Source organism: Cnephaeus nilssonii (assembly GCF_951640355.1).
Source record: "Cnephaeus nilssonii genome assembly, chromosome: 16".
Classification (NCBI taxonomy): Eukaryota; Metazoa; Chordata; class Mammalia; order Chiroptera; family Vespertilionidae; genus Cnephaeus; species Cnephaeus nilssonii.
The window spans coordinates 17,001,365-17,021,384 of record NC_137087.1 but is presented as its reverse complement, the minus strand read 5'-3'; the positions used below and the strand labels follow the sequence as shown (position 1 = coordinate 17,021,384).

General features: G+C 37.6%; 1 protein-coding gene across 5 annotated transcripts in view; it reads left to right on the top strand.

Annotated features, from left to right (window-relative positions):
• Positions 1-20,020, top strand: part of KAT6B (lysine acetyltransferase 6B) — a 172,522-nt gene that overhangs the window by 13,110 nt on the left and 139,392 nt on the right. For all 5 annotated transcript variants that reach the window (XM_079793046.1, XM_079793048.1, XM_079793045.1 and 2 more), the window contains one exon: positions 1,432-2,310. In XM_079793046.1, coding sequence (XP_079649172.1) covers positions 1,690-2,310 — 621 coding nt within the window. In that variant the 5' untranslated portion in view covers positions 1,432-1,689. The remainder of the gene's footprint in view (positions 1-1,431; positions 2,311-20,020) is intronic.

Here is a 20,020-nt window from a genome sequence, read left to right as displayed (position 1 = left end):
ATCTTTTTTAGGTACATTAAAACTTTAATTTTGTATTTTATGAGACATTTTTCGGTGTGTAGACATCACATTTGGTGGAAGTGATGACTGTATATTGAATATTAAGTAATGTGTTCACTTAATTTTCTCAATAATTCTGTGAGGGATATATTATTATTGCCTTAAAGATAAAGTGACTGCAACTTAAGTCACTTTCCCAGGGTTTCTCTGCTAGACATTGGTGTAGCTGGCACTCATACCATTGGCCTAATTGCAGAGGCAGAACTAGCTAGAGCAGGCAGTTATGGCTCAGGTGAAGGTAGTGCTGGAATTAGATATTAGAATATGGCATTTGAGCCTTAAGTCTACTATTGACTATTACCTTGAGTGAGCTCCATCTTTTTCTGAACCTCAGTTTACCCAGAGTTATCCTGGAGATTAAATGAAGTTATATGTGAGCACAGTCTTAAACTTTAAACTATAAAAAGAGTTAAGATGTGGATATTATCAGTGCAGAAGTAAGATAGAGCCCAGATTTGACCCAACTCCTAGGCCAGGAGATCTTTGCAGGGGTACTTAATACCAGATTAGAGGTCCAGAATGATTTTTGTACACCAAGAGGATCTCAGAGAGCAATACATACTACTGTCTCCCTGCAGTCAGATTTGTATGATCCTTCCTTTTATTGAACAGTTTCATGAGTTAACTGGGTAGTAAGACACTTAGAATATTACATTATTTAAAAGATAAAGGGTTTGCTATTGTGTTTATTTATTATGTGCTTTTTTTTTATTGACTAGAGAGAGGAAGGGAGAGGGATAGAGAGCTAGAAACATCAATGATGAGAGAGAACCATTGATTGGCTGCTTCCTGTACGTCCCCTACTGGGGACCAAGCCTGCAACCCAGGCATATGCCCTGGCCAGGAATCGAACTGTGACCTCCTGGTTTATGGGCTGACATTCCACTACTGAGCTACACCAGCTGGGTGAAATCTTCTTATGTGTGAGGCTTGATAAATATAATATCTAGCTGAAATAGAAGAATCAGGATTATTGCTTTTTTTTAAGTTTAAGATTTCTTAAAGTAAGTTTAATGTACTTCCCTCAGATTTTTTGTATCATAGATTTATTCTTTGATGTTGAATACTTTCATGTATTTTTATTACTTTCAGTAAAGGTTATCCATTAAATATATAACTTAGATGTGATCTCTTAAATGCCCCATAAGTGACCTCATTAAATAATAAGTGAAAAATCCTAAAAAAAAAATTATTTCTCAGACTGAGACCCAATTTCTGGTTAGAAAATATAGTCACTGAGACTTTGTTAGACAATTCTTTCCTGTTATTACTTTTGGGATCATTTTGCATTGGAAAAAGTAATACTAAAGTCTTTTAATTTATTTTTAGAAGTTCTTTATTAAGAGCCTTCCCCCCTTTTTCTCCTTTAAGGTCTTGATTTCCTACTTAAAGATGTTCTTCACCTGAATGCAGTTTTTCCTGTTGGTTAAATAAGACGTCTGTCGACACTGCCTGTTGGTCCTCTTTTTAATCTCTTAAGGATGGATGTTTGTAAGATGTTGCTTAATATGTTCTGGAGTACTCTGCCCGTTTGTTGAATTGTAAATGACTTTTAAATGTGCAAGTTCTGTTAAATACAAGGAGAACCTCTATGGGTAACTTTTGTATTGAAGAAGTCATTTGTCAACCATGGTAAAACTTGCAAACCCACTTTATACAGAGTGGATTCTTGAAGCTATACAGAAAATAAAAAAGCAAAAGCAAAGGCCCTCTGAAGAGAGAATCTGCCATGCAGTCAGTACTTCCCATGGGTTGGATAAGAAGACAGTCTCTGAACAGCTGGAGCTCAGTGTTCAGGATGGCTCCGTTCTCAAAGTCACCAACAAAGGCCTTGCCTCCTATAAGGACCCAGACAACCCTGGGCGCTTCTCAGCAGTTAAACCAGGCACTTTTCCTAAGTCAACCAAGGGGTCTAGAGGAACATGTAATGATCTTCGCAATGTGGATTGGAACAAACTTTTAAGGAGAGCAATTGAAGGACTCGAGGAGCCAAATGGCTCCTCCCTGAAGAACATAGAGAAATATCTCAGAAATCAAAGTGATCTCACAAGCACCACCAACAACCCGGCCTTTCAGCAGCGGCTGCGGCTGGGGGCCAAGCGCGCGGTGAACAATGGGAGGTTACTGAAAGATGGACCGCAGTACAGGGTCAATTATGGAAGCTCAGATGGCAAAGGGGCTCCCAAATACCCCAGTGCTTTCCCATCCTCGCTTCCACCTGTCAGCCTTCTACCCCATGAGAAAGACCAGGTAAGTGAAGAGAGACTGTTAATGCATTCTAAATATTGCCCATTCAACTTGTATAGCTTCAGTTAAATTTTATAAGGACAAAAGTTGTGAGTCAAGTTTGAATGTTTTGCCTTAGAGCAGGATTTTATATTTTAAAATGTATATACTGTCTTACAATATAAAGTGTTCTGAATTGTTTTACAATGTATTGAGGGCTTCCTTGTTGATTAAGAATTTAATGTGGTGATTTTGTGATTTGTGGTTTTTTTAAAATATGTTTTTATTTATTTCAGAGAGGAGGGGAGAGGGAGAAAGATATAGAAACATCAATGATGAGAGAGATTCATTGATTTGCTGCTTCCTGCACGTCCCCTACTGGCGATCAAGCCTGCAACTCGGGCATGTGCCCTGCTGGGAGTTGAACCTGGGACCTCTTGGTCCATGGGACGTCGCTCAGTCCGCTGAGCCACCACAGCCGGGCTGTGATTTGTTTTTTTAAACTCTAATTGTTAACCTGCTAACCGGTGAGCTCTTGAAGAGACCAGGATAGATAACTTTAATCCTCCTTCCTCAAGCAGGATCATATATATTTTTAAAAATCTAAGAAAGGCCACTGTATATTTTTCTCTTTTTATTATTTATTATTTATCTTTAGTTTTGGTTTTATTGAGGCATAATTGACATTTTCCTCTTATTATATTCAGAGAAGAAGAATTTATAGACCAATTATTTTAATACTGATAGTCTATGCATTCCTAGAATTGTTTTAATATGTGACCTAAGTCCTGCCTATTTCAATTTGAAGTCATTTATTATTGCCTACTTCTTAGAGATTGAAAGTGAATATATTGTCTCATAACATTTCCTATACTCTTTGGTTTCTCTGGGCCTTATGTTATTTCTGTAGTATTTATACATATATGGCAGATTTCTCCTTAGTTACTACTATACTTCTGCTCTTTGATTGAGTGGGATTTTTCTTTGTTTTGTTTCAAAGCTACTGAAATTACTGCCCAAAATAAATCAAAATAGAGCAATAGCAAATTGTCTATAATAATCCAGGCCCTCCAGTTTTCAGGCTTGTTGTCTGCCCTTTGGATGAGTGGATGCATTTATATCAGTTAACTTTACGTCTTGTACAACTTTCCCCATTGGATGGAAAGCGTGGCTGTGAATGTTAACTACATTTTTAGAAGTGATGGAAATAGAACTGTTAGGAAACACTGTGCTCCTGGTGGGTATTTTTTCTCTTTGGATACTGCCAACCTTTAAGATTGACCTTGCTTCCCCCAGTGCTTTAAGCTGATAGGGACCCAGCCCTAGAAACTGGGCAGGACCAGGTGGTTTGCCTTTCCATGGGCCACTATGAACCCTAGAGTTTATATCTTAACTATATTTTTATTTTATTAGTTTTCCTCAACATTTTATTTTACCCCTTGGTGGTATTTGTGTTTGTGTAACCAATTCTCAGTTCTTTGTGAGAGAATGTGGACATAAAGGAAGAAGTCAACCTATGAAATTTTCTTTTAAATAACACTTGTTTAAGAAAATTAGAGCAAATGACTCAAATCCTAATTCCTGTGTCTGACACAGCCACACTAAGCACTTCTGTTTCTCATTAAATATTTTTATAAAAGCTTATCCCTTGAGGAGATTCCTCAAGGGAATATAGAGCCATTTCTTGATGGATTAGAATATCTTTGGTTTTAAAATATATACATTCATTACCCTAAGGTATATTAAGGTTTTATAATGATCAGGTATGTGGACTAATTCAGGCAGCTTTAGGCAATTTAATAATGTTTCAATAATTTTGTGATCCAGGGGATATTTTTACTTGTGATAGAGGAATGACTTCAAATTTTCCAGTCCCTTTCCTTCTCTTTCACCTTGCCACCATTTCTTGCTAACCTTATCATATTTTTTTTTTTTACAGCATCTGTACTGAAGTATTTTTAGTCTAGGAAAATTCATGTCTGAAAGTGTCTAGGATTGAGAGCAGAGTAATTTATTGCTTAGCATGCAATTGTTACTGCTTTTTTTGTGATGCTGATCTTTAAATTGTCCACTTGGCACCATCATATAATAAGGAAAGCTGAGAAAATGTGTCCTAGAATTTTTGCTTGATGAGATTTGGAGATCAGTTGTATTCAGTAATTATAATCTAGTTCTTAAAAAAAAAAAAAACCCAAATAAGTGAAAATCAGGTCAAGTCATTTTGTCCACAATGTATTACATTGTTTGTGTCCTATATTACAATAGCATTATTTCTTTAAAAAATGTAATAAAAACTGCAATTGCCCTTTGAGATTGCCCTTTGAGATTGCTAGTGGTAAATAGTTTAAAGCCATGTAAACTTGCTAAGTTTAATAAGTGTAATAAGTGTAATAGAAATTCTTAACCTGAGTCCATGAATGAGTATGGGGAAGGTATACCACTAATCCCCTGAAATAGAACAGTTATGTGCATCCACATGTTTTTCTAGGGTTGGGGTCTATAGTTGTTTGTTTTTTTAAAATATATTTTTATTTTATTTATTTTTATTTTTAAAATATATTTTTTATTCATTATAGAGAGGAAGGGAGAGGGAGAGGGAGAGGGAGAGAGAGAAACATCAGTGATGAGAGAGAATCATCAATCGGCTGCCTCCTGTAAGCCCCCACTGGGGATTGAGCCCACAACCCGGGCATGTGCCCTTGACTGGAATCGAACCTGGGACCCTTCAGTTCGCAGGCCAACGCTCTATCCACTGAGCCAAACCAGCCAGGGCAGGGTCTATAGTTTTTATCAGATTCTCAGAGGGATCCAAAATATCAAATAGCCAATGTGAACAGTTTTGGAATGTAGAAAATATTTTGAGTTTCTTACCTAAAAGAAACTAATGCTAATGTTTTTCTTGCTTCAGCTGCTGAACTTGGATCTGTATTGGTTGTACTGTAGTTTTTGTAGATGGAACTTTTAAAAATATATTTGAAAGACAGATTATCACTGTTCTTGTGCTAGAAGTCTGTAGAGTTTGCATTGTGGGAGGACTTTTCTGATATAAATAGCAACTGTTTGTACAGAGAGAAAGTAATCTCAATTACAGTTTAGTCAACTGATGTCTTTCAAAGAAGCTGTTATTCTAGTTATTTTTGCTGAGCAGTTTCATTTAACTGTAAAAAAATAAAATTAAAAAATAGTAAAAATAATAACTAAAATTTCTTAAGGGTTAAATGCTGGTACTATTCCAGGTGCTATACATTTATTATCTCCTTATCACAATAACTGTAAAGGCTATAGGTTTTTATCCTTACTGGACAGATGAAAAACTGAGGCTCAAAACCTAAGTAATTTGTCCAAGGTCACTCATAGAGCTGGTGAGAGGTGAAGCCAAGATTCTAACAGCCAGTCTGACTCCAGACCTTTTTATTGCTGGGCTGTCTATTGGTCCACAGTAGTGACCTTTCATTAACAGTAAAAGTATCTCTTCCAAGTTCGGCAGCTGCTTAGAAGCCATTTTCCCCCAACAAATACATTTCTGTCATTTTAAATTTGGTAGCTGCAACGAACCTATTACAGTTTTTAAAGCACATACTATTTATAATATTAGCAATATGGGAAAGCAGTAGGGAAAACAGTAAATCTGTGTCTAATTAGATTTAACATCATCATTCCTATGCATGTCTGCTAGGAAGAGTACAATGCAAGTTAAAATAGAAGGGCTCCTTTCCTTTCTGAAATGTAATTGCACATCTTCTGATAGTCTAGAATTCAAATTGGATATTACCACACTGGCTTCTTAGCATGACTTCTTTGTATTTATTTAAGAAAGCTCTCTTTGGTGAGGTGGTATGGAAATGAATTAAACCACTGAAGATAACACTTTATCTTTGACTTGGTGAGGGAACTCCTAAAGGATAGTATTAGTGTTTCTCATTAAAAGTGGTAAAGCTCAATTAGGTCAGATTATGAGGACTTTGGAAAGTCAAATATTCTCAGAGAGACTTCGATTATCACCACAGACTTTTAGCATTAAGATTCCTTTTAACATTTGGGCTTTAGCATTTTTATAAAATCAGCTTAGTTCAATTTTAAACAGAGTCCTTGGTTTTTCACTTTATTGGGAATGACTTCCTAAACTTATTAAGGATCAAATCTTGGTATGTTTCTAGTATAGTACGTAATATATGGGACCCCTCATTCTGGCTACATGGTTGGAAAGGGAGATCATCTAATATCAGGTCGGGCTTTGATTTTTTTTTTTTTAAGCAATGAGATGACTATTAGAATCTTACAAACATAGTCAAACATAATTACAAAACAATAATGCTGTCAGTGAGAAAATGAGTTTTAAAAGGAGCACACATGATCAGAGGTATGGCCTTGGCTTGTTCCGTTTATTCTAGTTGTCCCCCACTCTCCTTTTAGGGAGATATTTTGTTAGGGTTTTGGCAGTGATATTAGTATGAAATATTTACATAAACAGAAGATTAATGTACATCATACATCAGTTTCTTGTGTTGTATAAATGTCATAAGTTAAAGGACTTTATTTTTAGATTTTCTTCACTTTTCTCCATTCTGTCCTCTAATCTCCCTGCCCATTATCTTTGCCCGAGAGGACGGACCCTCCTCATCTCTCTGGGACTTGACCAATCGCCTGTCCTTTGTGAAGCACCATTCACTTGTCCACATTGTTCTAGCTGGGGCAGGCTTCCAGAAGTCTCTCAGCCCCAGGGGAATCGTTCATAGTCTCAGACAAGTCTGCCTCTTTTTTGGCAGAAGTGTGTGTATTTTTTATCTGCTAATTATGTAGAGTCCAAATGTCCTCCTCTCTGTTGTCCTTCTTAGTTTTCCTTTGAATTTGTCTCCTTTGTATTGCAGATGTCACATTTCTCAAAAAATGCTTAGCTAAGTGTATTCAACTGAAAGTTGGATAAAGCTCTGAATATTGCAAAATATGCTCTTCCACATAACCTGAAATTTGGAAGTGGTATGGATGAAAGTCAGCTATAGAATGACGAAAGTCAGGCAGAAACCTTTTATAATGTGAAAGAATAGATGAATCAAAACTTGCTGTTCAGGGTCAGGGCAGAAAAAAGTCTGTAGTTCATATTGTTAATTAATCTTCTGAAGTTCTTCAAAATTAGAGATCTGAGGGCAACTTTTGTGAGCAGCTAGTACTAGTTGTTGAGGTATTGTTGAGAAGAGCACTTGGATTCTCAAACTAGTTAGTTGGGATAAGTGAAAGATAAAATGAAGAGTGAATGGGTCTTTCTATTGCACTCCGGGGCATGGCAGCTTGTTCCACTTTAGAGCTTTTATCAAGATGAGACTTGTCTGGAGTTCTAATGAAGTAGGCTTCAGGTAAAGGGGAAACAATATCAAAGAATTTTTTACTCTTAAAATGAATGTTAAACATTCTTTTCTATTCTTTAGATCTTAGCTGTATTTGATACTTACAGCTGCCTTCTCTACAACATGTGACCCTGACATGAATGATATAGATCAGTATTTTCTGATTTCCTAATGGTATTTTCTTCCAAGCAGTAAGGATGTGAAGGATATGGTTTTCTGATTAATTTTGGATATTTTCAGGAATTTACTCTTGTATTCTGTATGCCTGATTACTACAGCTGTATTTGTTATACTTTCAGTGCTAAGAACATCTATATTCTGATTGTATTTTGGGTGGCAAAGATATTTAATTTATCCTTTACAAATTTATTTAATAAATAGTACATGTAATGTTTCTTAGAATGAAAGTGTGTTCTTTTTATGTGTTTTAACTTTGCATGTAATAATGTATGAGGGATACATGAGAAAATGTGATTGTTTTCTCATTGCAATAGCAAACTTAGGTTGTAGTAAAATTTATGACTTCTTATTTTGTTTATAAACTTAATTTTCTTGGCCTGTACATTAAACTACAGTAGATTTGATGGAAACTGTTCTTCTCTAGTTATACCAGTATTTAAAATGTGAATCTGCATCTTCTCAGGTACTTTGATCTCTGCAATCTATTAATGTTTCTCCATATGTAAACATCAATTAGCTCACTAAATTAAAGTTAACAGATGAGCCAGCCATGTAATTTGTGACATTTTGAGTTAGAAAGGCCATGAGGAATATGTTTTTATTTGTGTGTGGGTGCTCTTATCTCATTGTCTTCAGGTGATGACATTTTACATTAAGACAAGGAGGTATGGCAGTGCACATTGTGAAATGCTAATCACTGTTATTATGCTGCTGCTTTGGGACTGGGCTACTTTCTCAAAGAAGTCTCCAGGAGTTGCAAAGTGTACACTGTTGTTTTTCCTTTCAAGCGAACCTTTTAATTAGCAGGATGTTAATGTCAACTATAACTTTTTGGATTTGTTTTATGAAAGGTAATATTTTGAAAATTCTGCAAAATGAACTATATAGACAAAGTTCTGGAGTGAGTGAAATGAGATTTAAACTGTGAGGCTGGGCTCTACAAGGCTATAAAATAAATACTAATCAATGGTCTAAGTAAAATCCAGGAAGGATTTGTGTTAATTTGACAAATGGGTTTAGAATTCTTTAGCCATTATTTTTTAGAAACCAGCTTTGTTCATACATCCTTTCTCTAATTTGCTTCACTTTTGATCTTTGATAAAACCAGCTGCAATTTTGTTTCATTAACAAACTTAACTGGTTAACAGATGTTTGTTTTGGCTTGATTGTGTCCTTTCTATTAGAAACAGCATAAGCATACATAGAAACCATGCTGGGCCTTTTCCTGTCTGCAGTTACACTGGTGTTTCAGAAGAGCAACTTAATTTTATTTACAGGTTCCATTTTTGTTCCTCTATATTGTCGGTATATACACAAACATTTTAGCTCTTGTTTCCCCTGTCAGGGAGGTCTTTTGTTCTTAATCCTCCATCTGTTAGTTTAGTATACCCCGCCCCCTCTTTTTCTAGCATTGCAGAATCTTCGTATGCAGGGAAAAGGTATTGCAGAAGAGGTAATTGAGATATCAATGACTCTTCCACAGTTCTATGGGACCAGCCTGGTGAATTTAGGTAATTTCTTCCATCTTCTTTGATGTCGGTACACTACCATATGGAAAGCAATGAGGCCACAGGAAGAAGGTGAGCCTTGGTCCGGGCTGCCTGTGATGCTCGGAGTGATGTGGGCTGGGAGCCAGAGGCAGCACTTGAATGTTTCCGTAATAGTTTCTGATGCGGCTGGTCCTGTTTTTTGTCCATGGTTTACTGCCATGCTTCGTGACCCTCTCAGATCATGAATGGGAATGATGAAGATCAAAAAACAGAGGAAACATTATATGGGGTAAGAGAAACAATAGTAAGAGAAGCAAAGAAGGCCCAAGTTAAAATTCAGTATTAAGGACATCAAATGATGATTCCTGTTTGATATTTGATCCACTTGTTCCCCAAATTGGTATTTTAATACCATAGAGGAGCTTCTACCTTGTATCAAAACCCAACCCTAGCTGTTGAGCTTTGAGATGTGAGGAAAGCAGCCCAAAACAGTATCTGCTAGTAGAAGAGTGTGGGCTATTTGAGGAACATAAGCTATTTCATCTAATTAGGCTGCTGGCAGGATGTGAGGAGACTGGGAAAGGCAGGCAATGGAAGGAGCCAGGAAGATATTCTCCCCCCACCCCCCAACTTTGTAATTTACAAGATTGTAATATTTCCGAAAGTTGAAAGAGTAGTACAATTAGTGCTGTATTTCTTTCTCCTCGATTCACCAATTGTTAACATTTTGCCACATTTCTTCTCTCCCCTGGATATATGTGTGTATGTTTTTATATGTATATATTTATACACATGCATGCACATACTCAATTTGTGGCTGAATTATTTGAAAATATATAGTAAACATAATGATATTAAGATATCATAATATTAAGTTATAATAATTACTATATGTCAAGGATTATTCTTCTATATAACCACAATACTATTATCTCATGTAAGAAATTCAACAGTGAAACTAGAAAGTTATCTAATAGTCCATATTTTCTCAAAAGGCCCCAAAATGTCACTTTATTTTTATTTTTTTATTTTTAAAAAATATATATTTTATTGATTTTTTACAGAGAGGAAGGGAGAGGGATAGAGAGTTAGAAACATCGATGAGAGAGAAACATCGACCAGCTGCCTCCTGCACACCTCCTACTGGGGATATGCCTGCAACCGAGGTACATGCCCTTGACCGGAATTGAACCTGGGACCTCTCAGTCCGCAGGCTGACGCTCTATCCATTGAGCCAAACCAGTCAGGGCCCAAAATGTCACTTTAAACTTTAGTTTGATCTAGGATCCAGTTAAGGGTCACACATTGCATTTGGTTGCCTCTTGCATTTGGTTGTCTATCTCCTTTAATACAAAACTTTTTCCTTCTTTATTTTGCTTTCCTCATCAGTCATATTTTTGAAGCATTTAGGCCAATTGTCCTGTAGGATGTTCTACAATTAGTGTTTGTCTGGTTGTGTCCTCATGATTGGGTTCAGGGTAAACATTTGGCAAGAATACTACACGGGTGATGTTGTCGTATAGGATACATCTTTTCAGGTTATCTTGTTATTGATGGTGCTTTTTCATCAGTTGGATAAGGTGGTGCTTTTTCATCAGATCTCTTACTAACCTTTTTCCTTTTTGTAGTTAATAAGTAATCTATACAGCAAGCATGTCAAACTCGCAGCCCACAGGCCGCATGCGGCCCACAATGAATATTTTTGCGGCCCAGCCAATATAATGATGTGAGCAGTTATTTACAATTATGAAAGGAAATAAGTCTCCTGTCAGATCCAGAATTACTGACATTCACCTTGGGTCAGTTTTGAAAGTGATCACTGTGAACAAGATTTCCCTCAAAGTAGGAAAGATAGTAGCAGAGGAGAGATGCCAAGTGTCAGGAAGAAACCATTAATTTTATCATTGCTCTTGTTCTTATTTTTTATACTATACTTTTCGAAATAAACCTACGTTTCTATGAAAATTGAATTGAAGCTTTTGTGTTTTTTTTTGCGGCCCGCATAAACTTAAACCTTGTTTATTTGGCCCGTGTTAGCCTTTGAGTTTGACATGCTTGCTCTACAGTGATACTTTGAGGTGTGTATGTTTCCTATTACTGCTGTAGCAGATTACCATGAACAAGTGGCTAAAACAATGCAAATTTATTGTCTTACAGTTCTGTGGTCTGAAGCCCAACACGGGGCTCATTGAGTTTAGATCACAGCGTCTGCAGGGCAGCATTCCTCTGGAGGCTCTAGGAGAGAATCTGTTTCCTCACCTTTTCCAGCTTCTACAGGCTGCCTGCATTCTTTGGTTCATGGCCCCTTTCCTCCATCTTCACAGACAGCAACACTGCATCTGTCTAGTTTTCCATAGTCACATTTTTCTCTGACCATGGCCTGAACAGCTTTTAAATGATTCATGTGATTAGATGGGGCCTACTTACATAATCCAAGATAATCTCCCCATCTCAAAGTTCTTAACTTAATCACAGCTGTAAGGTGACAGATTCACAGGTTGTTGGCATTAGGAAGTGGACATTTGTATGTGTGTGGGGGGGAAAAAGGGCGATATTTTGCCTGCCACACAGTGGTTTCAGTATCCTCACCTAAACCTTTTTTTTTTTTGCATTGGAGGTTGCAGATCTTTGCAGCTTTGGTGTACACTAAGTCTGCTTAGAAAGGAATGAATCAGTTTTGGGAGTAATGCTAGTTGAAGGCTGGGAGTCAAGAGAACTGAGTTCTAGCTCTGACGGTGCCTCCTGAGTCATTTCCATAGGGGCAGACGCAGGACTGCCTTCTGCTTCCAGTTCATGTTTATTTACTCACCAGTCGAAGAACTGAAAAATGGATTTGGCAGTAATTGCTTGAGTTTTTAACAACTGGAGATTGGATATCCAAAATGTTTCCTGAGAAGTGCACTTAAAGTGTAGAGAAGGGTCTTTCATTTAAAATGCCCATAGATGCACGAAAATATAAAAGTCAAATTATATATATATATATAAAATGTCACCAAGATAGGCTCTTTGGTGACATTTTAAAGATTAAGGAACATTTGGAGAATTTTGTTTTGTTAATCCTCATCTGAGGAATTTTCCATTAATTTTTTAGAGAAGAGTTAGAGAGACACATCAATTGGTTGCTTCCCTCATGTGCCCTGTCTAGTGGCAGGGATCGAGCCTGCAATTGAGGTACATGCCCTTGATTGGAATCACACTTATGACAAGTGCCTTCAGTCCAAGGGCTGACACTCTATCCACTGAGCAAAACTGGCTAGGGCAACATTTAGATAATTTTATGTCGATTATTTAAATGTGAATCTTCATTAGAGAACTTGAGATAGGCTGAAAAATAAAGAGCTACTTAAAAAAGAACAATATCGTACTTACAATGTCATATGTCAATTATCCTATATAATAAAAGCCTAATATGCTAAGTGTCGATTGACTGTTCGACCAGTCGCTATGAGGCGCACTGACCACCAGGGGGAAGACACTCCAACCCATAGGTTAACTTGCTGCTGGGGTCTGGTTGATCGGGACTGGGCATGATGGGCTGGACACGCCCTGGAGCCCTCCCGTGGTCCCTCCCCAGGTGGCCCACCTCCCGCAGTCCCTCCCTGGCTTCTAAAATATTTCTTCTAATTAATTTCCTTTCAATGTGCACGAATCAGTGCACTGGGCCTTCTAGTATCTTAATAAAGTTGGGCAAAAACATGCAGGTGGATGTATATTCCTTCAGGTCTTAGTAAACACTCAGAAAACAATAAATATCAAATCAAGATTCACAAAGGCAGTTAACCTTAGGAATCCTCCATTTCCTTTCATTTTACAGTATTTTAGTAGAATCTTTTGCAGTAGCTGCAGTTAGTTGGAATGCTTTGGAAATACTGACGGTTGCAATTGTTAAAGAATAACTGTTTAGTTATCAGCCTATAAATGTGCTTTCTAGAGCCGATAAAAAAGATGATCTCATCTGATGAGCTCTGACCCTCTGTAAACCTTCCAACTTATCTCATTTTCCACTAGCTACTGAAATATAATAAGATGCCAACAATTACATCCTCACAAAGCATTTATACCAACTTATAAAATCACCTCTTTATTGGAAAATTGTGTAACATCTTGATTTCAATTTAACATGACATGTTGGTTAGCAATAAATCTTGTTTGGGTATGAACACAAGCCTGTAGGCAATTTGCAGAACATTGATCAGGTGCAAATTGTATGTATTTTTCTAGCTTCTAAAGATTTCAGAGCAAAATGAAACAAATTGTTATCATCGAGACCACCACTTTTTAGGTCGTTTTTCAATCTGACATAGAGTATCACCATGTATCTTATGAGAATTGCCTTGACTCTCCTGAAATCCATGATTTGTGTTTTGACCATTTAAGTTCCTCATTTCCTCTTTTGTCATATCAGGTGAAATGATATACAACAAAAGCAAAAGAACATGGTTAATATATGTAGTTGTGCCTTGTAAATACGCATAATAAACAGCTCTACATAAAACATACAAGAAGAGAGATTAGTATCCTCTAAACTTAGTGCTTCCTATATACCAAGTAATGTTCTAAGTATTTAATATATACAAAATAGTTTTACATGAACCCTGAAAGATAGTACTGTTATCAATGGAATTTTGCAGGTGGAGAGACAGGCCAGGTAAGGTACCTGGCCCAGGAGTACCACGGCCCAGGAGCTGGTGTTTCACTCCTGGCACACGGGTTGGAGTACAGCCACTTCAGCCCCACCTAGGTGTCTCATTTATTTGGATGAAACCAGCACGGATCTGTTGAGTTCTTGTAACATATAAAGCACTGTACTGAGCACTCTAGAAGTTACAAAATATAAACCACATTCAAGTGGTAATTAAAATTACCAGTTGAAAAATGCCAAGACGCACAGCTATGTGATTCCTCCTCCAAGGAGCACTTTTTCAGAGTGATTGAAATGTTCTTTTCTTTAGCAATGAATAAGAACAGCCAGCATTTACATATTGCTTACTGTGAGTCAGGCATTACTTAAAGTGCTCTGAATATGATAAGTTGCCTGTGAGGAAGTACTTCTTTTCACTGTTGGTTTGCAAAGAAGGGATCTGAGGCACATGAGGTAAAAGGACTTGTCCAAAGTGACATAGCTATTGTGTGGTAGAGCCAGAATTCAAACCCAGGCATCTTGGTTCCATAGTCTGTACACTTAACCATTATACTACGTGGCCTCTTACTTTCCTCATGAAGAAAAACTTTTGTTAAATAAAGGTATTGAAAAGAGTTACACACAGGTTCTTATAAACCCGGACCTCTACGTGACTAAAAAGTGTTTCAATAGGAGTCACTGAAAAAACTTGTTAAAATTAATTTAAGGTGGCTTTTCCTAACCTATGTTCTGAGGTAGAAGGAAGTCCAGTATTCTTTAAGATGTTAATGGTGCCAGTAATGTTCTGAGATTTAAAATCCCTGAGAAGTTCTGAAATTTAACTTGCTTAACCCTCAGTTTCCGAAGATGATTCAATGATGGGCCCTCCTCTCCTCTCCCTTTCTCACATCAGCCATTCACTTGTCTGGAAATTTTTGCATTTGGTAACATAGTTTGGATAGTGCTGATGTAAGGTTACACTGCTAATCCCTTTCCTCCACATACACATCCCGAAGAAAACCAGTGAAGACCTGAACTTGGAGTTTGTGCTTCAGAATAGAAAACCAAGTCATCAAATTCATTCCTTGTCTCTAGTGAATTATTTTATTTTATTTAAAAAATGTTTTTATTGATTTCAGAGAGGAAGGGAGATGGAGAGAGAGAGAGAAACATCAATGATGAGAGAGTATCATTGATCGGCTGCCTCCTGCATGCCTCTCACTGGGGACTGAGCCTGCAACCCCGGCATATGCCTTGACCAGGAATCGAACGGTGATCTCCTGGTTCGTAGGTTGATGCTCAACCACTGAGCCATGCTGGCCAGGCATGAATTAATTTAGTAAAACTGTTGTGTAATAATTTTTAACTGTAGAATAACATTTTAGAGTTGCAGGCAATTGTTGAGATCACTACGTTCAGGGATTTTAAATTGAGGTCCAAGGACTCCTTTCAGGGCGTTTGTGAACCCCTTAAATCAGGGGTCCTCAAACTTTTTAAACAGGGTGCCAGTTCACTGTCCCTCAGATCGTTGGAGGGCCGGACTATAGTTTAAAAAAAAACTATGAACAAATTCCTATGCACACTGCACATATCTTATTTTGAAGTAAAAAAACAAAACGGCAAAAACACCCGCATGTGGCCAGCGGGCCGTAGTTTGAGGACGCCTGCCTTAAATTGTATGCAAAATTCTGGGCTTATATTTGAGTATTTTTCTGGAGCCTCGCCTCTCCCCTTCTTCAACAGGTCATTTGACTACTCAGGCCAATGGTTCCCAGACTTTGCTGCACATTTGAATCACCTGAAGAGCTTTTAAAAATTCCGATTCCCAGATCACCCCTCACACCTATTAAATCAGAGTGTTGGGGGTGGGAGCCAAGTATTAGAAGTTTTTGAAGATCTCTGGTAATGCCACTGTGCAGCAAAAGTTTGGGAATCACTGCCTGGGGCTAACTTTCTTCTTTTATAGTTGAGCAAACAGGGTCTGCTTATGTGGTCCAGGAAACAGTGTAGATGTGTTAATTGGGCAGGGCCTAGTTCTTACTAAAAGACATCTTAGAGGTCGTTGAAAAGGAGTCTTATGAGGAATTGGGTCGGGAGCCGGAATTCTTACCTTTAAATCCTGACTTTTCCACTGGGCAAGTATAGTCTCTCTCTCGGTTTGCTCAGCTGACAGACGCATGGAGATAATAGTAGCACAGACCGCATAGGGATAGTTGGCCACAACCACATGGCCCTGAGATAGAGAGCAGTGAGCTTGTCCTGGGCCCTGATAGGAAGGGCAGCTGAGCAGAGTCCAGGGCACGGGGAGGGGCAGAGCCCCTGGCACCCCTCCCTGGCCCCGCTGCTCTTGAGGGAAAAGTGTCAATTGATGTCCTTATCACCTTCTAATGAAGACCTCCTCTCCAATTGGAGACTTGCTCTAGTCAGAGTCCACGAATGGCTAAAATCCACATTTCTTTGCTTTATTTTTTCTCCATTATTTAAATGGTCAGTAAAAGAATCTGTTTTCAGAGTAACACGTGCTCATTCTACAGACTTTCACAACAACTACAGAAAGGTTCAGGGATGATACACTATGACTGCAAATTTCACTCTAAAGATAAATACTGTTAGAAGTTTGTATTTTCTTCCAGGCTTTCCCCCTACATGTGTATACCTGTATTTGTTATATTTAAACTAGAGGCCCAATGCACAAAATTTGTGCAAGAGTAGGCCTTCCTCCCCCCAGCTGCTGGCACCAGCTTCCCTCTGACATCCAGGACCTGGGCTTCCCTCCCAGCCTGGGCTTCGTCTGGAAGGTCATCCGAAAGGATGTCCAGTCTAATTAGCATATTATACTTTTATTATTATAGACAAGAAGAGAAATATCATAGCTATATAATTTTGCTTTCTACATATTTATTTTGCTTTCTACATTTAACATCTGTTGTAAGCCTTTCCCCCCCCCCCATATTCTTTTTATTTTTTTAAAATATATTTTACTGATTTTTTACAGAGAGGAAGGGAGAGGAATAGAGAGTTAGAAACATCAATGATAGAGAAACATTGATCAGCTGCCTCCTGCACACCTCCTACTGGGGATGTGCCCACAACCAAGGTACATGCCCTTGACCGGAATCGAACCTGGGACCTTTCAGTCCACAGGCCGACGCTCTATCCACTGAGCCAAACCGGTTAGGGCTCCCCCCCATATTCTTGATTATTCTTTGAAGTGTGACATTAAATGGCTGGTGGTTATTTCTCATGTTTTTGTTTCACATTTAGGATGTTTCTACTTCTTTTATTAAGCTATTACAAATAATACTGCTACTAAAATTTTGTGTATGCATGGGTAATTATTTCTTCTAGGATAGATTATTAGAGGAGTTATACTGGGGCCTAAACATGGGTTCTTTTTCTAAGACTTTTGGAACATATTGTCAAAAAGTGGTCCAAAAGGTAGTACCAATTTATACTCTTGGGCAGAGTATGAGAGCCTTGGTCATCTACTTGCTTCCTAGCCCTTACTTTTTTTTTTTTACATTAAAAATCATTCAGCTTTATTAATAAAAATAAAGTTCACACATAGACTAAAGAAAGCATTGAAAACCAACTGTATGGTTCATAGACAAAATACAGATTACAAGCAGTTAAGAAGCATTCTGATTCTTTTGAGATAATGATCTTAGAGCTCTGTTTTATGAGATTTAAGACAGAGTTGAATGTAGAGTTATTTATTTATTTATTTATTTATTTATTTATTTATTGTTAAGTCTCACCCGAGGATATTTTTTTCCATTGACTTTTAGAGAGAGCGGAAGGGAGGAAGGCAAGAGGCAAGTGACCTAAATGGTACAGCATCCCTATTCCCAAGGATTTATGGAATGCATAGATCACTTGAAATCATTTGCCCCTAAATTCTATGGGTCTCTAGACAGTCTTACCCAGCTCTGTAGGTCAGCCTGTGATTCACTAAGTTCTTGTCATTTTGTGAACCTGAGGGTTCAGAAAAGGGTTTATTTTAGCTGATTAGCTATTGGCTTTAATGACATAAAAGTGCATTTGTCAGCGAGCCTTGCTGTATTAAATCTGACACAATTGGAAGAGAGTGGGTTACCTTTTGGGCCTGCCTTAAGCTGCTGCCCATGACTTTGGTTCCTACTCTGTTATCTGACCTCTCCAGCCCCCTCGTTCTCATCAGTATTGCCCAAAGGTTTACACTGGCCTATGAATTTCCTAAATTTACTTAATTTCCCTCTGTTGTGGTCAGAGAACAAAGTTTGTATGATTTCATTCTTTTTACATTTATTGAGGCTTGCTTTATGGCCTAACATATGGTCTATCCTGAAAAGTGTTCCATGTTTATTCTGTTGTTGTTGGGTGGAGATATCTATAGATGTTTGTTAGGTCAGTTGGTTTGTCATGCCATTCAAAATTTCTATTTTCTTTCTTTTTTTAAAAAAATACATATATTTTTTAATGATCTCAGAGAGGAAGGGAGAAGGAGAGAGAGATAGAAACATCAATGATGAGAGAGAATCATTGAGAAACATCAATGATGAGAATCATTGATCGGCTGACTCCTGCATGCCCCACACTGGGGATTGAGCCTGCAACCCAGGCATGTTCCTTGATTGGGAATCAACCATGACCTCCTGGTTCATAGGTCGACACTCAACCACTGAACCATGATGGCTGGGCTATGGAACTCCCTAACTGCTTTCAAAAGTGGCTGAACCATTTTATATTCCTATCAGCAATGTACTAGGGTTCTAACTTTTCCATGTTGTTACCAACATTTGTCTCCCCCCATCCCCCTTTTTTTTAGTAGACTAATGCTCCCTTGTTTTCTTTTTCAGAATCTTTTTGGCTAATTGTGCTTGCTTGTTTTTCCACATAGATGTTAGAGTCAGCTGATTAGTAATCAAAAGATCTTATGATTTGATTGGAGTTTTCAGTGTATAGAATGGTATTCTTATAATAGTGAGTCATATATTGGAGAACAGGTATATCTTTCCACTTTTTAATCTATTCCTTACATTTTTTAAAAAAGTATATTTTATTGATTTTTTACAGAGAAGAAGGGAGAGGGAGAGAGAGTTAGAAACATCGATGAGAGAGAAACATCAGTCAGCTGCCTCCTGCACACCCCCTACTGGTGATGTTCCTGCAACCAAGGTACATTCCCTTGAACGGAATCTAACCTGGGACCCTTGAGTCCGCAGGCCGATGCTCTATCCACTAAGCCAGATCGGTTAGGGCTACTTACATTTCTTTATTGTGGAACATTTTAAGCATATGTAAAAATCAAGAGCAATGCTCACCTTTACCAGCTATGGCGATAATTACCTCGTGACCAGTCAGTCTCCTTTCAGTTATATCCCTACCCACTCCCCCAGCCCCTGCCACTACTGAATTATTTTGAAGCAAATCCCAGACATTATCTCATTTTATCTATAAATATTTCTGTAATATAACTATTATCATCCATTAAAGTCTTCTGTATGTGAGTACAGGTGTGTATAGAGTGTGGGTAATGTGTACTGAAGGATTTTAACTCTGTTAAGTTAATTCCTAGGTATGTTTTTTTTGGATTGCTCTTGTAAATGTAATCTTCCATTACACTTTTTAATTGGCTCTTTTTTTTAATACAGGAAAGTTACTGATTTTTATATATTAATTTTGTACCTAGCCACCTTAATGAATTCTCTTTTTTTAAAATATAACACATTTTAGTTTATTATCTTGGGTTTTCCAGGTACATAATGCTGTGATCTGCAAGTAATGATCATTTAAATTTTACTTTCTCCTTTCTTATTTATATATCTTAAATCTTTCTCTTGTCTGAATTTTATCAGTTCTAGTACCTCCTCAATGATGTTAAAGAATACTGGTGGTAGTGGATATATTTTGGGGGAGTTCCTTAATATCTCCCTACTAACCATGATGCTGGCTTATGTATTTATCATGTAAAGAAGTTTCATCAGGTTTAGAATTTTAATTTTATCAAATGTCTTTTCAGCATTTATGGAGATATTATTTTTCTCCTTTGACCTTTAATATGATTGGTTATAGTAACTGATTTCTTAATATTTAACCATCTTTACTTTCTGAATTTGAAT